The following is an 18,991-nucleotide window of genomic DNA, read 5'->3' as shown; positions in this document are numbered from 1 at the left end:
TTCCTCTTCACGGCCGCAGAAAAACTCAGAGGCTCAGAGGAGGACACGCCAATATCCGTCAATTATTTCCCCCGCGCCTCTTCCCCTCCTCTTCCCTTCTTCCTTCTCTTTCCTTCTTTCTTCTTCTCCCTCCTCCTCCCTTCTTTCTTCTCTTACTTCTTTCTTCTTCTCCCTCCTCCTCCCTTCTCCTCTTCCCTTCTTTCTTCTCTTACTTCTTTCTTCTTCTCAATCCTCCTCCCTTCTCCTTCTTCTCCCTCCCCTCCCTCCTCCTCTTCCCTTCTCCCTCCTGCTCTTTCCTCCTCCTCCTCCCCCCCCCTCCTCTTCCCTTCTCTTACTTCTTTCTTCTTCTCCCTCCTCCTCCCTTCTTCCTTCTCCTCTTCCTTCTATTTCCTTCTTCTCCCTCCTCTCCCCCTCCTCTTCCATTCTCATCCCTCCTCCTTCTCCCCAAGCCCTTTCTATTCCATTACTTTTTCTTTCTCTTTACTTCTTCCCCATTGCTATCCCCCCCCCTCTCTCTCTCTCACCAAGACTAATAAGCGTTGCCACGTTGGTCGTCGTTTATCGTGGGTTCATCTCCAGTTCGTAGAGAGAGAAAGAGAGAGAGAAAGAGAGAGAGAGAGAGAGAGAGAGAGAGAGAGAGAGAGAGAGAGAGAGAGAGAGAGAGAGAGAGAGAGAGAGAGAGAGAGAGGAGAGAATAAGAGACAGAGAAAGAAAATACGAAAGAGGCAGAGAAAAAGACAAGAAGAGAGCAAGAGAGAGAGAGAGAGAGAGAGAGAGAGAGAGAGAGAGAGAGAGAGAGAGAGAGAGAGAGAGAGAGAGAGAGAGAGAGAGAGAGAGAGAGAGAGAAAGAGAAAGAGAAAGATAGCAAGAGCGAGAGACGTCGCGAATAAAAGCCTGCGAGGGCGCCATGTCCCCGCGTCCCCGAGGAAGGCCGCCACTCGCTGACACGCGCCAGCACTTCGGTGGGAGAAGGACTCCGCCCCCAGGGGATTCGCTGTTCAATCAGGTGTCTCGGTGACGCCGCAGACACGCACCCACTCCCTCCCCTCCCCTCTCCCTCCAACCCCCCTACTTTCCCCATAACAACCCCTCCCTCTCTCTCCTTCCCTCCCTCTCTCTCCCTAAGGAACCCCACTCCCTTGCCCCCAGGAACTGTCCTTCCCCCCCTTCCCTTACCTCCACTTCTCCCTCTTATCCTTCCCCCCCACCTTCCCTCCTAAGAATCCCCCTCCCCTATCCCTATCTCACTCCCCTCGAGGAACTCTACTCTCCCACTCTTACCTCCAGTCCCACCTCCCCCTCCCCCTCCCCCACTCCAATAAGGCATCCTCCTCCTCCTCCTCCTCCTCCTCCTCCTCCTCCTCCTCCTCCTTCCTCCACCCCCCTTCCCCTACCCTTACCTCCCACATCCAATAACCATCCCTACCCCCCAACACCCTAACCCAAGGATTACCCCCTCCCCCTCCCCTCCTTCCCCCATCGCATCCTCCAGATCACATAAATGGAGGCTCTTCCGTGGACACATTAAGAGTCGCTATCCTACCTCTCTCTCCTTTAAGGAGAGTTCCTTCGCAATCAGAGATATTAAAACTCATTACGCCTATTTCGCTAACCACCGGCTGATTCGATCGCGTTGTTTCGAGGTCAAGGCGATGTTTGTTCTTTCATCTTATTTTCCTTCTTCTTTTTTCCTCTTTTTTTACTACTACTGCTTCTTCTTCTTCTTCTTTTTCTTTTTTCTCCTTGTTTTTTTCCTATTCTACTTCTACTTCTATTTCTTCTTCTTCTTATCATTATTTTTCCTCTTTCAAAAAAGGTGGTTTATTTGACTTTTTGTTTTGTTTTGTTTTGTCTTTGTTTTCTTATTCTTGTCAGATCTATTTTTGAGGAGGAAGGAGGGATGAGGGGAAGAGGTGGAAGAGGGAAGGAAGAGGAAGAGGAAGAGGAAGAGGAGGAGGAGGAGGATGAATGGAAAGGAGCAGAAGATGGAAAAAGAGAATAGGAGAAGAAGGTGAATGAGGAGGACGAGGAGAAAAAGAAGAAGAAAAAAAAGATACCCACAGAAGCAGCATAACAACAGAAGACCAAGATAACAGACAACAAGCGAAGAGAGCAGGTAATAGGAAAGCAGGAGAGCAGAAGAGTAGATAGCAGACGAGCGAGCAGGTAGTCCTACAAGAAAGCGGCGAAGCGTGAGCGAAGTTCCTCGGATATATCAGGCGGTGACAGCCTAACAACGGGGATGAATGGCACCAGTTAATGCGCGCTGTCACCGGCGTCTTTGTGTGTGTGTGTGTGTGTGTGTGTGTGTGTGTGTGTGTGTGTGTGTGTGTGTGTGTGTGTGTGTGTGAGGGAGAGAGAGAGAGGGAGAGAGAGAGAGAGAGAGAGAGAGAGAGAGAGAGAGAGAGAGAGAGAGAGAGAGAGAGAGAGAGAGAGAGAGAGAGAGAGAGAGAGAAGCTAATCTCAAAGCGTGTCATCACCTCAAGTCAATCCACGTACCACCCTCCAAGAGACGTGAAAACAAAGCGTGAAAACAGCTTCCGTGACTTCCCACGCCTCACGCCCTCCCCCTCCCCCTCCTCCTTCACCCCGCCCGCCTCACGCCCGAACATCAATAATCCCCCTAATTATCGCATTCCTCGCCGTAAGAGACACCTCAAACACCATTTTTCTGCTCCTTCCTCTTCGGGTATTCTAACTAAACCCTCCCCTTCCCCCTCCCCCTCCCCCCTCTCCCCCCCCTACCTCCCCCCGCTGTCATGTCGACAAAGCCCGGTAAAATGAGCGCCCATTTCATTTCTCGCTATATTTATCTCCCATTGTTGATGCTGACGCGAGGCATTTCTCCCGTCACTGCCGCTCGCTCTGACGTGTTCAACTGTTCACCACCCCGACACTTTTCTCCCCTTTTCAGAACACCCACTTTGGGCGGCGCTTTGGTCGTGTCTCGGTCAACTCGCTCGGGGCAGCGTAATAAACAACTGACTTTACACCTCCCCTACCCCTCCCCCCCTCCTCATCAACACCCGTGCCCCCTTCCCTTCCCCTTCTTCCCCCCTTCCCCCTTCCTTTTATCACCTCCCTACACCCGTTCCTCCCCCTCCCCTTCCCCACCTTCCCCCTCTCCTCTTCTCCTCCTTCCCCCTCCCTTGGCACCCACCTACACCCGTGTCCCTTCTCTACCCCCTTCCCCCCTCTTCCTTTATCACCCACCTACACCCGTTCCCCCCTCCCCTTCCCCACCTCTCCATCCCCCTTTCCCCCCAACTCCCTAACTCCGCAGACAAAAGGTTGGTTATCTAACAAAAGACTCTGAGGACATGCAAGAAAAAAAAGAAAAAAAAGGAGAGAATAAGGGTTTAAATGATGTTCTTTTCAAACCCTTGATTTCGCTTTTAATAGTGTGAGAGGTCGTCTTCGTTTTAGATAGAGCAGAAGGGAGAGGTGGAAGGGAGGGAGGGGGGGGGGGAATGGGCTAATTCACCCTTCATCACCCTTGCTGTCCTATACACTATCCTATGCTTTAAGTCTCCCTGTTCCACAATGGAAATATTTCTACATAGTTGTGAACAAAGTTGAATGTAGATAGACATTCTCTAACCCTTTCGCTCCTATCACTATCTCTCTACCATTTGGCATAACAATGTCATTAATAATAATAATAATAATAATAATAATAATAATAATAATGATAAGAAGAAGAAGCAGAAGAAGAATAAAGACAAAAAATCAAAACAAAAAAGTTCGAACCAGAAAGGCTTCCAAAAACCTATACCAGCAAGACTTAAAAAATGGAAGAAGTAGAAGAGGAAAATGAAGAAGTAGAAGATGAAAAGGAGGAGGAAGAAGAAGAAGAAAAAAAAGATGATGAAAGAAGAAAGAAAAAGAAAAAAAACAAGAAAAAAAAATCCACAACTGTAGAATTCCACCCTCCCCCCCACCAAAAAAAAAAAAAAAAAAAAAAAAAAAATCCATAGCAACACTCCTTCAAAATCCTACTCACCATAGACCTTAAGACGAGCCGTCTCGGAGACCCTCTTCGCCGCCACGTTCTCGGCGACGCAGGTGTAGTTGGCCGAGTTCTCAGGGCGGGCGGACAGGATGAGCAAGGACCCCTCCGAGGATATCCTGCGGGGGGGAAAGGGAGAGATGAGGAGGATGAGGAGGATGAGGATGACTTAGGAGGATAGGATGAGGATGAGGAGGCGAATGAGGAGGAGGTGGATGCGAATGAGGAGGATGAGGATGAGGACGACTTAGGAGGATAGGAGGAGGAGGAGGATGCGAATGAGGAGGAGGAAGAGGAGGAGGAGGAGGATGACTTAGGAGGATAGGAGGAGGAGGTGGATGCGAATGAGGAGGAGAGTGAGAGCGATTTAGGAGGAGGAGGAGGAGGAGGAGGACGAGGATTTAGGAGGATAGGAGGAGGAGGAGGAGGAGGAGGAGGAGGAGGAGGAGGAGGAGGAGAGGCAATGCTATGTGACTGGATGAGGGGGACTGGATGGTTGGATATGAGAAGGTGAGAGAGAGTATGGTGATGATGGTGGTGGTGATGCTAATGGTGGTGGTGATGGTGATGATGATGATGATGATGATGATGATGATGATGATTCTGATGAAGATAAAGATAAAGATAAACAAGAAGTTGACAATAACCATTACTATCATCATTATAACAACAACGTAAACAACAACAAAAAACAAAAACTCACTTGTAACTAGGGTTATCCTCGAGGCTAATGGGCACGTTGTTCTTGAGCCAAGTGGTGGCAGGAGGGGGGCGACCGTCGGGAGGAAGGCAGCGCAGCTCCACGTGTTTCCCGAGGGGGACCGACTGCGAGTACGGAGGCTCCTCGAAGTAACGCCGAAGGTCTGGAGAAAGGAAGAAGAAGAAGAAGAATTAGAAGAGGAATGAGACTTGGGTTTAATGGGAAGGGGTTTGATTAGAAATGGGGGATTAATTGATGATAAATGGGGATTTAATTGATGATAAATGGGGAATCAATTGATGATAAATTGGGTATTAATTGATGATAAATGGGGAATCAATTGATGATAAATAAGGGTTTTGTTTTTGATAATCATTTTTTAAAAGGGGAGAATAAAGGAAAATATTACTGGCGTAATGAATTTGAAAACACAGTTAAATAAGATATGCAGATACAGACACACTCATTCGTTTTATTTAATTAATCCACCTCATGAATTATGACATAATTAAGATTAGATTAACGAAATCACTGCACAAACACGTACCCCCCCCAAAAAAAAAAAAAAAAAAATAGAAATTAGAAATAAATACATAAATAGAAAATGCAAATAATAATAACAATAATAAAATAATAATAATAATAATAAATAAATAAATAAATAAAAATAAAATAAAATACATGAAACACTTAAACTGTCCCGCTCTCACGCAATCACGAAGTACATCCCTCACAACGCAAAACTCCCGTCATTTGTTTACTTTATGTGCGCGTAACAGTTGCAAATCTCGGAGTAAACACCGTTGCAGAAAGGAGGCGGAGAGGGGGGGAGGGAGGGAGGGAGGGAGGAAAACCGGAGGATGGAAGAGCCGTGATGACCATGCCGAGACACGGACAAGCGCCGTGTTTTATGTGCCGCGTTTATGTTGACGAACGCGCTGTACGCTTCCTCATCGCCCATTCACTCACTCATCCTCTGTCTGTCTGTCTGTCTGTTTCTATCTCTCTCTCTCTTTCATATCCCTTCCTTTTCCACATTTATCTTCTCCACCTTCCTTACACCTATATTCACTTTCACTCTTTTATCCTCCTATCCTCTCCCTCCGTCACCCCCAATCCCTCCACCTCTCCCTCCTTCACCCCCTAACCCTCCACTCATCCCTCCGTCACCCCCTATCCCTCCTTCACCCCTCCCCCCTCTCTCTCTCTCTCTATCCCACCCACACCTCCAAAGCAAATTGATATTCACAGAGTAAATAAGGCGGCCGAGTCGAGTCTCCCCCCCCCCCCCAGCACGTGATCACTCAGGCAGTGGCATTAAACTGTCGCGGGCGCACGCTGATCCGTACTTAATGAGGCCCTCCCGACGGCAACACTAACAGCTTGACGTATGGCACTGAAGAAGTTTAGAAGTTTTTTTTTTATCGCTTTCCATCCCTCTTTTTTTTATTTTTTTTTTATAAGCGGAACTTCACTTATAATTCGGGATATTTGTCAAGGGATGATGATTCCAAAAATGAATTAAGACCCTTGGCATGAAAAGGGGTATTTATGAGTTGCGAGATATTAATGGTCGTGAGTCTTGGTGGCGCGTCGAGAGCTGGTCCGAGACAAGAAAGAAAGAAAGAAGAAAAAAAATACATACGTGCTCTTTTTATGTTTTTTTTTATGCTATTTTATCCCTTCGAGTTGTTGAATCCTGTCACATCTCTCTGGACAAAAATTCGTCTCATCCTTTTTTTTTCCTTTTTTTTTTTTGTAAAAGGTTTTCTAACATGGATTTCTTTTTCTTTCCATGTCAAAACCGCTAATCTTTCTCTTCCCCCTAAAAAAAGGGATATCTGTCTCTCTCACTCTCGTTTAGAGTCCTAAAGTTGATTTCATCGGCTTCCCCCTCTTACTCCTTTTCTTCTTCTTCTTCTTCTTCTTCTTCTTCTTCTTCTTCTTTTTCTTCTTCTTCCTCCTCCTATACACTCCAACGCCCCCTCCTTTCACCATAAATACCACACAGGGGAAATCCGCGGTGTCCTTCTACGACAGATGATAGCGTCACCTTCATCACGCCCGCCTCTCCCTCTCCTTGGCACCAGGATTAGCTAGGACTCTCAAACTGAACTCTTGCAACAAGGAGGAATAATGTCGATCGCTTTGTCCTCTGCGGCGTCGAGGGCGGGGGTGGGTGGGTAGGGGAGATAGGGGGGGGGGCTAGGGCAGGGGCAAGGGAAGGGAAGGAGGGGAGGGGTGGGCAAGGGGAGGGGAAGGGAAGGAGGAGAGGGGAGGGGAAGGGAAGGAGGGGAGGGGAACCGAAAGGGAAGGGGAGGACAAGGGCGAGGAAGGTTGCAGGAGGAACCCGTAATCACATCAAGAGTGACAGGGGCTTGACAGGGGGGTCGTGTTCGTTAGTCCTCCGTCAGGCAGGTCGTGCGAGAAGCCTCTGGCGGCGTCGACGACCTCTTTTCTCCCTTACCCTCCCTCATAATTCCTCTCCCTCCCTCTCCCCACCTCCTCGCTTCTCCCTCTCCCCTCCTCCTCGCCCCCAACTTAATGCCCTTCTACACCTCCCCGGCGCCCGCACACGCCCATAGCAGCTTGACCCCCGCGTGTCCAAGTGTGACTGCCCATAACAACAACAACAACAACAAAAACAACAAATAAATAAATAAATAATAATAAAAGAAAAAAACACGAAGCCACCGACTCCCGGGCATTTCATCATTGTACCCTCTCGTCGATTTATTTGTATAGTCTATCTCCATTTTTCTCTACGTCTATTTATGTATTTACTTACGTACATGACCGTATTTTTGTTGCTTTTGTTTTCCTCGGACATTCACAGCCTCAGCTGTCTCGCCGGAGCTCCTTCTGCAGCCTCCAGGTAGCTCCAGGAGGCGCCTTGACTACAGGTAAAAAGAGTAGCCGATCCCCCTCCCTCCCCCCATGCCTGGGCGTCTGGGCGTGAGCTGCCGCCGCCACCACCGCCACCGCCGCCGCCGCCGCTATCATCCACGCCCGTCACTCCACAGGCTCCGTCGCGAGACATGTCGTGTACAGGTGTCACACAACGACGCGGCCACCAACATGCAAATGAGGCAGGAGACTCTCGCTGCCATTAACTTAGCTCCCTCCTCTCCCCTTTCCTCTCCCTTCTCCCCTTCCCCTTCCCCTTCCCCCTCCTCCTCCCCTTTCCTCTTCCCGTCTCCTCTCCTCTCCTCTCCTCTCTCCCCTTCCCCTTCCCCTCTCTCTCCTTCCCCTTCCCCCTCCTCCTCCCCTTCCCCCCCACTCCCCCTCCTCTCCGATCTGTCACTACCAACACCCCTCGAAGCTGCACGAACCACGACCCTGTTAATTTCACCCTGCCTAATTACTCTGCAATGCCCCTTAATCGTCAAAATAAAACACTAATATATATATATTTATATATGTATATATATATATATATATATATATATATATATATATAAACATATATATTTACACCAAATACAACACAAAAGACAAACCGAAGCAATTTCCAATAAAGACGAAAAATCTGAGAAAAAAAAAAACATTATCTTCCCCAAGATGATCGACAAACGCAAAAAAATAAAAAATAAAATAAACAAACGAGAAATCGAAAGCGATAAAAACCCCAACAATATATATATTTTTTCCATCTATCAGACAGCCAGTATATTACGCAGCGTTCGACCTCGGAGGAATCTATCAATTGCATAATCTGCACGCCAGCGGTTGCAGCGAGAAAAAGGGGCGAGATTGCATTCAGCTGCGTCAGTCTCCGCCCTGATACTATCTCCGTCGCTGTCCCTCCCTCCCTCACTGCCTCCCTGACCCCCCCCCCTTCCCCGTAGACAGATTTCTCTTCTTCCTTATTTCCCCCCCCCGTGTTCTTTCTCTTTTCTTTCTCTAATTTCTTTCTTTTCTCATCTCCACCTCTTTCTTTTTCCCCCATTTCTCTTCTCGCCTCTTCTCCCCAACTTCTCTCGACTGCTCTACCTCTCCTTCTCTCTTCTTCCCTTCCCTTCCCTTCCCTTCCCTTCCCTTCCCTTCCCATCCCTTCCCATCCCTTCTTCTTCTTCTTCTTCTTCTTCTCCCCCTTCTCCCTCTATCTCCTATTTTCCCCTACTCCTACTCCTCCTTCTATTCTCTCCTCTTCCCCCCCCCCACACACCTCTCCGCCCTCAGCACGGACCTCCCCCGCATCCACCTTCCCTTTGCCAGACGTCTAAAAAAAAAAAAAAAAAACTGTGGCTATCTTCCACACTTTATACCCAATGATATTATTCCTTAACACAAACAAACAAACAAAAGAAAAAACAAGAAAAGTGAAAAGTAAAAAACAAAAGATAAAAAAAACAAAAATAACTACCCTCCCCCCACCTCCCTCCCTTCAGTACGAGTTAAGCCGCTCGTTCACTCGCTCACTCGCTCGTCTCGGCAGAGCGAATAACCGAGCGACACAAATTAACCACAAAATCCCCTCCGGACGGCGATCGGGAACCGCGTAAGGGGGGCGTGGCAGCGGGGCGGCCGTCCCTCTATCACGATTTCGTAAGAGAAGAAGGCGGGGCACATCCGGAGGCTGTGAAGCGAGATAGGCCTAGGTATGAAAGGAGTAGCGACTTTTTTTTTTTTTTTTTTTTTTTTTTTAATGGGTATGTAGGAGAAATGAGGCGATCACGACGATAACGGCCATGATGATGATGATGATGATTCTGTCTGGTTGATTGATTGAGTGATTGTATGTTTGTCCTCCTCTATCTCTTTCTATTTTTATTCTCTCTCTCTCTCTCTCTCTCTCTCTCTCTCTCTCTCTCTCTCTCTCTCTCTCACTTTTTTTTTCTCTCTCTATTCGTGTTTCAATCAAATGCATCTCCAGCCGACATTCTTCCGATAATAAGCAACATTAATCTTCCAATTTTCTTTTTAATTTCAAATCAAACAACGTGAGAGGAGGGGGGGGGGGAGGGGGGGAGAGAGAACACACACACCCAAAAAAAAATCACTTAGGAATTAATGTACACAAGTCATTAAGGAAGAACCATCCATCAGCGAGGGTGGCGGAACCAGAGCTAGGTGTGTGCGCGCGCGTGTGTGTATGCGTGTGTGTGTGTACGTGCGTGTATCTGTAGGAGTGTAATAACCCGCGCTACGAACACCCTTCCTTTAATCATCCATTCCCTTAATGACCCACCGACTCTTCACTTATCCACCTCAGCCATTAAAAGGCGTGGATATATGTCCACGACCTCCCCTCCCCCTCCCCTTCCTCCCCCCTCCCTCTCCCTATCCCCTCCCCCTCTCCCTCTCCCCTCCCCCCTCCTCTATCTCAACTTCCCCCCAGGCGAGGCACGATCTATGGCGCTGAAGTTGACCATCACATAATACATTCTATTCACCTGACAGCACGCGCGTCCCCTAACAGAATCCGTCGTCACCTAACTGAATAGATTCACCTGCCAGAACACAGCCCCTAAATACGGGTGGACAAGAGAGAACACACACTGCTCCGTCTCTGTCTGTCTGTCTCTGTCTGTCTCTCTCTATCTCGCTCCATCTCTCTCATTACTAAGTCACGTTTTATAGGGATGGGGAGAGGGATAGGGATGGGGATGGGGATAGGGATGGGGAGGGAGGGAGGGAGGGAGGGAGGGAGAGAGAGAGAGAGAGAGAGAGAGAGAGAGAGAGAGAGGATAGATAGATAGATAGAGAGAGAGAGATCGCAAGAAATAGAGAGAGAAAAAAGAAATAAAAAAAAACAAAACAAAAAAACAGAAAGAGACAGACAGACAGACAATCAAACCCCTCCATCCACCCTTCCTCCCAAACAGTGACGTCACCACCGTCCGAAAGGGTCAAGCCCCGACGACGGATAAAGTCAGCGCCATAAAAACTGTCCAGCTTCAGCAAACACAGCATATTAGCACAGCGTCAGGGGCGAGCGGAGGCGCAGCTGAGGCTCATGCGATCCAACGACCGTAAATTTGAACAAACCAACAGCAATAAAGTGCATGAACACGGAACGCCCCCTGTTGCAACGAACTATCAAAAAAATGGTGGAGAGGGATTTTGAAATGTGTGTGTGTGTGTGTGTGTGTGTGTGTGTGTGTGTGTGTGTGTGTGTGTGTGTGTGTGTGTGTGTGTGTGTATGTGTGTGTGTAAGGATGTGTGCGCACGTGTGTGTTTTCGTACATGTGCGTCTACATGCATCTAAGTGTGTCTCCGTGTACGGTGCAAAAACAAATAAAGGAATAGATAGATCAATTAAATACAAGACAAAAAAATAATAATAAATAAAAATAAAATAACACAAAACATATTTAAAAATAAAAAAATCCTCACAAATTAGACAATCCACATATACTGTCCTTCTCTCTCTCCCCGGATCGTGACACATAAATATTTCAACTTTTTTCTAAGCCTTTAAAGCTGACATTATAATCGCGTGTCTCACCTCGGCGGAATATAGAAAAGACTCAGGAATTTAGAGCAAGGCGAGTAAATCAACTCCTGAAGAAGGAAGAGGAAGAAGAAGAAGAAGGAAGAAGAAGAAGAGGAGGAGGAGAAGTAACAGGAATATATAGAAGAAAAAGTAAGAAGAACGAAGAGGAAAAAGAAAGAAAAATAGCAAGAAGAAGAGAGATTAAGACGAAGAAAGAGAAGGAGAAGGATAAGAAGAAGAAGAAAAAAAAAGGCAATGTCTAGCAGGAGCAATTAAGGCGTCAGGAACCTGCAGGTGAAGATGCTGATAAAACGGTGCAATCAGGTAATCTGTCAATCAACTGTCACTCTCCGTCGGGCCGCCTTGTTATTCTACTCCCCCCCCTCCCCCTTCTCCTACTCCTCCTCTAACTCCTACTCCCACCTTCCCCTTCCCCTACTCCTCTAATTCCTACTCCCCTCCTTCTCTCCTCTTTTAAATCCTACTCCCCCCCTTCCCCTCCTCTAATTCCTACTCCCCCCTCCCCTCCTCTTCTAACACCTACTCCCCTCCTTCTCTCCTCTTCTAACTCATACCCCCCCCCCTTTCCCTCCTCTTCTAACTCCTCCTTCCCTCCCCCTCTAACCCCCCTACCCCCCCATGTCCCCCAACCCCAAATACCTACCCTACATCCCCACCCCTTTAACCGCCCTACCACAACCCTTATGCCACCAAATACCTCCCCATATTCCCCCTCCTCATTCTGACCCCCCCCTCCCCTCCCCCATCCCAATCCGTCAACCTATCTTGCAATCTCAACTCGGCCGCAACTCCGTCACTTTCCATGTTCTTAGGAGTCCATCAATTTGCCCCAATGCCGAATTTGGGGTAGGGAGGGGAAGGGGGAGGGGGAAGGGGGAAGGGGGAAGGGGGAGGGGGAGGAGGTACAGGGTCATGGAGGTGAGAATGATGAGTGCTCTTTCTCTCTTTTCTCCTCTGTCTCTCTCTCTCTCTCTCTCTCTCTCTCTCTCTCTCTCTCTCTCTCTCTCTCTCTCTCTCTCTCTGTACTACAAAAAGTAGACATACAAAAACGGCACACAACAAGAATAGACAAAAAAAAAGAGAGAGATTTTTAGTAGATGGGGTGAACACGAGGGGAAGTGGGAGAAGTATAGAGGTCCAAACTTGACCCTTACCCTTACCCCCCCCCTACCCACGGACCTTTAAATCGATCATCTACAGTGTGATTCCCCCCCCCCCCCTCCAGCCTCTCTCTCTATGCAACCGCCGATGTGCAAATAATTCTTCTTTTCCCTTTTCCATTCGATTTTGTCCGGGGCGGCGGGCCCGGTGTGTCGGGTGGGTCCAATGCAAAAGCAAAATTAATAGATATTATGATGAAAGAGGGAGAGTGTGGTTATTAAATACCAAATGAGAGAGAGAGAGAGAGAGAGAGAGAGAGAGAGAGAGAGAGAGAGAGAGAGAGAGAGAGAGAGAGAGAGAGAGAGAGAGAGAGAGAGAGCGAGAGCACACACACACACACACACACACACACACACACACACACACACACACACACACACACACACACACACACACATACACACACACATGCACGCGAAGAGGATGAAAGAGAAAGAGAACTCAAGAGAGAAAGAAAGAGAGAGAGACAGAGAGAGAGAAAGAGAGACAAGTTTTAGGCATAAGGACTGCGTATTCTAAAAGTGACAACACACGCAAAAGCGACTCACGTTAAGACGGAAGTTCAATGACAACAAAGGGGAGAAGGAAAGGGGACTGAGAAGGGCGGGTGATGGGGGGGAGGGGGAGGGAGAAGGGGAGGGAGGCAGGGAGGGAAGGGAGGGGGAAATGGAGAAAGAAGGGAGGGAGGGAGGAAGGGGTAGGAGGAAGAGAGAGGGGGTAAGAGGATGGGGGAGGGAGGTAGGAGATGAGGAGGAGAGGGAGGGGGAAATGGGGAAAGAAGGAGGGAGGAAGGAGGAGGAGGAGGAAGAGAGAGGGAGAAAGAGAATGAGGGTGGAGGAAGAGAGAGGGGGAAGAGGAAGGAGGAGGGAGGGAGGAGATGAGGAGGGAGAGGGAGATGGAGAGGGAGGGGAGGAAGAAAAGAGGGAGGGGGGAGGAAGGGAGGGAGGAAAGGGGAAAGAGTCAAGGTTAATGGTTAGTCTTCTTCCTTTGTTATTGAAACGCTTCCTTCGTAACCGACATAAATCACAAATACCATTGAGTTTTATAATAAATAATACTATCAATAATATCTTTCTATAAAAATAATACATAAAAAAATCAAATGGAACAATGGCAAATTAAAAGGGAAACACTCCATACCCCTTAATTCAAAATATATAAGGACAAATCCACGCCGAGGAAAATTAAAAAAAATAATATATAAAACAAAAAGTCATCACGCTATTCCAGACACACTCAACGTTTACATCAGGGACACGGTCACCCATCCCCCCCCTATCACCACGCCCCCATACCCCCTCCTTGCCCATCCTACCCCTATGCCACGCGCTTCATTCCCCCCCTCCCCTCCCCTCCCCCTCACCTTATCCTCCTTGCCCACACCCTCTGCCCTATTCCCCCCTTGCCTACACCCGTCCCCAGTTGCCCATTCCCCTGTCCACTCATTCCTCCCCCTCCCCCTCTCCTTCTCCTTCCCCCTACCCCCTCCCCCATCTTGCCCTGTCACAAACACGCGAAGGAGAGCAAATGGACAAAGAGGAAGGCAGAATAGGATGAATAGGATTCCGGCACAACGACACGAGGACAAACGGATGGGCATCTATCTTTGGAGAGGAGGGGGGAAGGGGTGGGGGTTAACGGGGAGGGTGATGGGGGAGGGGGGACTTACAGGAGGCTGACACTGACTTTGGGGGCTGACAATGAGGAGGCGAAGGGGATTTGGGTGCAGATGGTGAGGGAAGATGAGGAGGAGGACTATCTAGTGAACTATGAGGAAGAGGAGGAAGAGGAGGAAGAGAGGGATGGGGGCGTTGACGGTGAAGGGGAAGGGGGGAGGGGGAGAGGGGGCTGGAGGAGGACTCTCCCTGAGGAACCCAAAATGGGGGAGGGTGGGGGTGACCGGAGGAGGGAGGAAAGGTGGGGGAGGGGAGGTGGTGGGGCTAGAGAGGGACTCTACCTAAGGAACTGGAACGGGTGGGGTGGGGTGGGGCGGAGTGGGGCGGAGTGGGGTGAGGAGGGAGGGGGAGAGGACTGCACCTAGAAAGTATGTACACACGTGAGGGAGGGAGGGAAGGAGGGAGGGAGGGAGGGGGGCTGCTCGTCTGTGTGTGTGTGTGGAGTCGCCATTCACACGTCGCTGAACTCGTGTTTGCTCACCACCGCACTCATGCCGCGCGCCCCCTCCCACGGCCTCCCCCTCTTTCTTCTCCTCATTCTCCTCATTCACCTCACATTAGGTAAAAGGTCGCGGGAGGAGGGAGGGGGAAGGGGGCTGGGAGCGGTGGAGGAGGTGGAAGGGGGCTGGGAGCGGTGGAGGAGGTGGAAAGGGGATGGAGGAGGATTGTGGAGTAGGATGGGGGTGAGAGGAAGGAATGGAGGTGAAGGAGATGGGGGAGGTGGAGGAAAATGAGGGAAGGAGAATGAGCATTGAGTTGGGTTGCGGAGAGGAGACTGGGGAGGTGGTGGGGAGGGGGAGAGGAGTGGAAGAGGATGTGGAAAATCGGAGGAGTAGCATGGAGCGGGCTGGATGTGGGGGAGGTGGACATTTGGGAAGGAATGCGAAATGGGTATAGAGGAAAAAAGAGGGGGTGAAAAAAAAATGGAAAAAGAGCAAAAGGGTAGAAACCTCGAAAGCTCCACCATCCTTGACCCCACTCGAGGACGACCTCAACCTCCACCCGGTTGTGGCCCTCGAGTGTCACCCTCCCTCCGGAGACTCGATAGATCTCTTATCTCACGCCTATTTCCCCCTCCCCTCCCCTCCCCCCTCATCCTCTTCCTCTCCTCTCCTCGCCTCTCTCCTACGCATGTGTTTACTCAACTTCTCTCGGGGTCGCACGTGGGGTTAGGGTTGGGGTTGGAAGGCGGCAGCTCATTCTCCTGGGAGTCTTTCGCGTTCATATGAGCAACCTCTCTCTCTCTCTCTCTCTCTCTCTCTCTCTCTCTCTCTCTCTCTCTCTCTCTCTCTCTCTCTCTCTCTCTCTCTCTCTCTCTCTCTCTCTCTCTCTCTCTCTCACACACACACACACACTCTCACTCACTCACACTCACTCTCTCTCTCTCTCTCTCTCTCTCTCTCTCTCTCTCTCTCTCTCTCTCTCTCTCTCACTCTCTCTCCCTCTCCCTCTCCCTCTCCCTCTCTCTCTCTCTCTCTCTCTCTCTCTCTCTCTCTCTCTCTCTCTCTCTCTCTCTCTCTCTCTCTCTCTCTCTCTCTCTCTCCCTCTCTCTCTTTCGAAACCGTTCCGTTGTTTCGACACGGGTTCGTACTTGACTGAAATTGATCAAGTGAATGTAATCGATGCAACCTCATCAAACTGATCTTACTTAAACAACGTCAAGAGAGATAAACCCGACCTAACCTAATTGAATATAATCTGAACAACCGAACGCCCCCTAACCAAACAACCACAGGCAAACTAATCTAACCTCGTCTAACCAAATGGAAAGTCAAGTAGAGTCAATCAAAACAGCCATTCCTTAACGTCCCGGAACCTGCCTAAAAAACACACACATAAACACTTAAAAAAAAGAAAACAGAATATAACACTTCAAAAGAAAACAGAATAAGTCAAAACAAAGCCGAATAAACCCTCAAAAAACAAAGCAAATTCAAAGTAAAAACAACCCCAACCTCAACCTCATCCCTCCCCCCACAAAAAAAGAAAACAAAATAAGTTAAAACAAAGCCGAATAAACCCTAAAAAAAACCTAAGCAAATTCAAAGTAAAAACAACCCCCCAACCTCATCCCTCCCCCCCTTCACTCCTCCACCCCTCCACCCACCCCTCTCCTTCTCCACTTACTCTCTGTCGCCACACAGATCCCTAATCCCACGGGGGACTTTGCGTGGTGAATTTCCATAGTTCACTCTCTCTCGGAATAACCCACTGGCTGTTGGATTTAGACATGTGGTTCTGCGTCAAATGAAAATGAAAGCGGACGAGGACAACGCTGCTGCCTTTCTCTCTCTCTCTCTCTCTCTCTCTCTCTCTCTCTCTCTCTCTCTCTCTCTCTCTCTCTCTCTCTCTCTCTCTCTTTCTCTTTCTCTCTCTCTCTCTCCCTCTCTCTCCTCTCTCTTTCTCCTTCTCTCTCTTTCTCCTTCTCTCTCCTTCTCCCTCCCTCCCTCTCTCTCCTTCTCCCTCCCTCTCTCTCCTTCTCCCTCCCTCCCTCTCCCTCTCTCTCCCTCCCTCTTTCTCTCTCCTTCTCCCTCACTCCCTCCCTCTCTCTCCCTCACTCCCTCTCTCTCTCTCCCTCTCTCTCTTCCTCTCTCTCTCCCTCTCTCTCTCTCTCTCTCTCTCTCTCTCTCTCTCTCTCTCTCTCTCTCTCTCTCTCTCTCTCTCCTTCTCCCTCCCTCCCTCTCTCTCCTTCTCCCTCCCTCCCGTTCTCCCCCTCCCCCTCCCTCCCTCCCTCTTTCTCTCTCCCCGAATCGAATTAAATTCCTCTGCTTTCCCCCTCGTTTCGTGCTGGTTTATTAACGTGCTGTAACATTTCACTTTATCTAGTTGTGTATTTCATTTTTCTTTCTTCTTTATTGTTCAATCAATATACTCATTTCTTTCTCTGTCTCTCTCTTCTCTGTTGCCCTCTCTATCTTTCCTTTCTCCCCTCCCCTTCCTTTTCCTAATTCCTTTCCCCTTCCCTTTTCCCTCTCACCGCCCCCATCCCCATCCCCCTCCCCCGTCCCTCCCTCTTTTACCTAAATTCCTACCCTTCAAAACATCCCCCCCACCCCCCACCCCCCCAAAAAAAAAGGAAAACAAAACAAGAGCAGCATGCGTGATGGTAGAATAAAAAAAACCGCAGTCAGGGAATCGGTTTATTGGCACGAGACGAACTGCTCCCGAACGTGTCGTCGCTTCATCAAATTTCATTTTGGCCTCGCTCGCCCTCGGCCGACCTATCACAGAGAGAAAAAAAGGCATAGGGAGGGAGAGAGGGAGAGGGAGAGGGGAGGAGAGAGAGAGGGAGGGAGAGAAGGGTTGAGAGAAAGAGAGAGAGAGGGAGAGAAGGGTCGAGGGGAAGAGAGAGAGGGAGGAAGAGAAGGGTTGAGGGGAAGCGAGAGAGGGAGAGGGGAAGAGAGAGAGAGTGGGAGAGGGAGAGGGGAAGAGAGAGAAGGGTTGAAAGAAGGAGAGAAGAGAGGAGAAAGTGGGAGAGGGGAAGAGAGAAAGGAAGTGAGAGAGTGGGAGAGAGTGGGGAGAGTAGGAGCAAGGGGGAGAGGAGAACTAGGATATATAGCTAGAGGGCAAGGGGAGAGAACGGGGGAAAGTGGGAGAGGGCAAATAAAATGTGAGGGGCACTGGGTAAGAGAGAGATGGAGAGGATTAGGGAGAATGGGAAGGGAAGAACTAGTAAAGAACGAGAGAGAGAAAAAAGAGGGAAAGGGGAACTGGGAGAACGTGAGAGAGGGTAACAGGAGGGGAGAGGAGTAGGGAGAGTAGGAGAAGAGACTGGGGGGGGGGAGTGATAGGGATTGAAGCCACACGCCCAATTTGTAATTATTATACGCTTGCTGTAAAACCTGAGGGTTTATCTCTCTCAATGAATATATCATCAGGATGGACAGTATAATGAATTCATATGTTTTCAGCCTCACTCCCTTTATCCCTCCCCCTCTCCCTACTCCTCCTTCCTCCCTCTCCTCGCCCCCTCCCTTCCTCTTTCATTTTCTTCTCCTTCTCCTCCTCCTCCCCCCTTCCTCCTCCTCCTCCTCCTCCTCATCCTCCCCCTTCCTCCTCCTCCTCCTCCTCCTCCTCCTCCTCCTCCTCCCCCTTCTTCCTCCTCCTCCTCCCCCTCCACAAAACCCAACCCCTTCTTCACCCTAAACAAACACACACAGAACCCCGAGCTAAGTGGCACATACACACCACACAATACAAACTCACTGAACCTATCTGACCTCGGCATTAAGCAAGCGGCTACGACAAAGGGTTTTAAAAAAGGGTGGGGGTGGGGGAGAGCGAAAATTGAAAGAAAATAGGGGAAAAGAGAGAGAGAGGGAGAGAGAGAGAGAGAGAGAGAGAGAGAGAGAGAGAGAGAGAGAGAGAGAGAGAGAGAGAGAGAGCTTCGATAGCTAAAAGTCTCTCACTCGCCAGCATTTCGTCTTATGGAACTCTGTTGCTAAAAATGAATTAGAACAGCGTCAACCTTTGCACTGCAACGTATGTTCTAGAACAATTTCAAGAGCACCTTTCTAGATTTTGTTTCACCAGAAAATCATATTCTTAACTCTAAAAAAATATATGTGTTAAATCCATTACTCCACAGAAATCCCAGAGCACCTTTTATAAAATTGCTTTCAGAAATCTAAAAAAAGAAGAAAAAGAAAAGAAAAAAAACTCATCTAAAAACCTCAAACCACAACAGACCACAAACAAAACCAAACAAACAAAACACAAAGAGATAACCAACACTCCCAACACTCTCCTATTTACCAACAAACCGACAGTAACACTAACGTCAGATTTCTTGATGAATGGGTGTCGAGTGTCGAGCCTCACCGGCTTACTAATGACCCGGCGATAACAGGTGCGGTTATGGACTCACAACCGTTTAATGAGGCGATATGAGGTACTCCGTCTCTGGGTATCTCTCCAAGGGCAGGAATCCCATCTGTCTCCTCATCTCACTCCCCCCATCCTCCCCACCTCCCTTCAACCAGCCT

General features: G+C 49.0%; 1 protein-coding gene across 1 annotated transcript in view; it reads right to left on the bottom strand.

The window, feature by feature from the left end:
- The window catches only part of unc-5 (netrin receptor unc-5), a gene marked incomplete in the record, with an annotated part of 398,147 nt that overhangs the window by 41,622 nt on the left and 337,534 nt on the right, over positions 1-18,991 (bottom strand). The window contains 2 exon segments of the mRNA XM_086556058.1: positions 4,021-4,128; positions 4,713-4,872. Coding sequence (XP_086412184.1) covers positions 4,021-4,128; positions 4,713-4,872 — 268 coding nt within the window.

The sequence above is a fragment of the Penaeus japonicus genome, unplaced genomic scaffold (genome assembly GCF_977035675.1).
Source record: "Penaeus japonicus unplaced genomic scaffold, GWHDUDI00000001_assembly GWHDUDI00000031, whole genome shotgun sequence".
NCBI lineage: Eukaryota > Metazoa > Arthropoda > Malacostraca > Decapoda > Penaeidae > Penaeus > Penaeus japonicus.
Note: the sequence above shows the minus strand (reverse complement) of the source record. Positions and strands in the feature narration are given on the sequence as shown.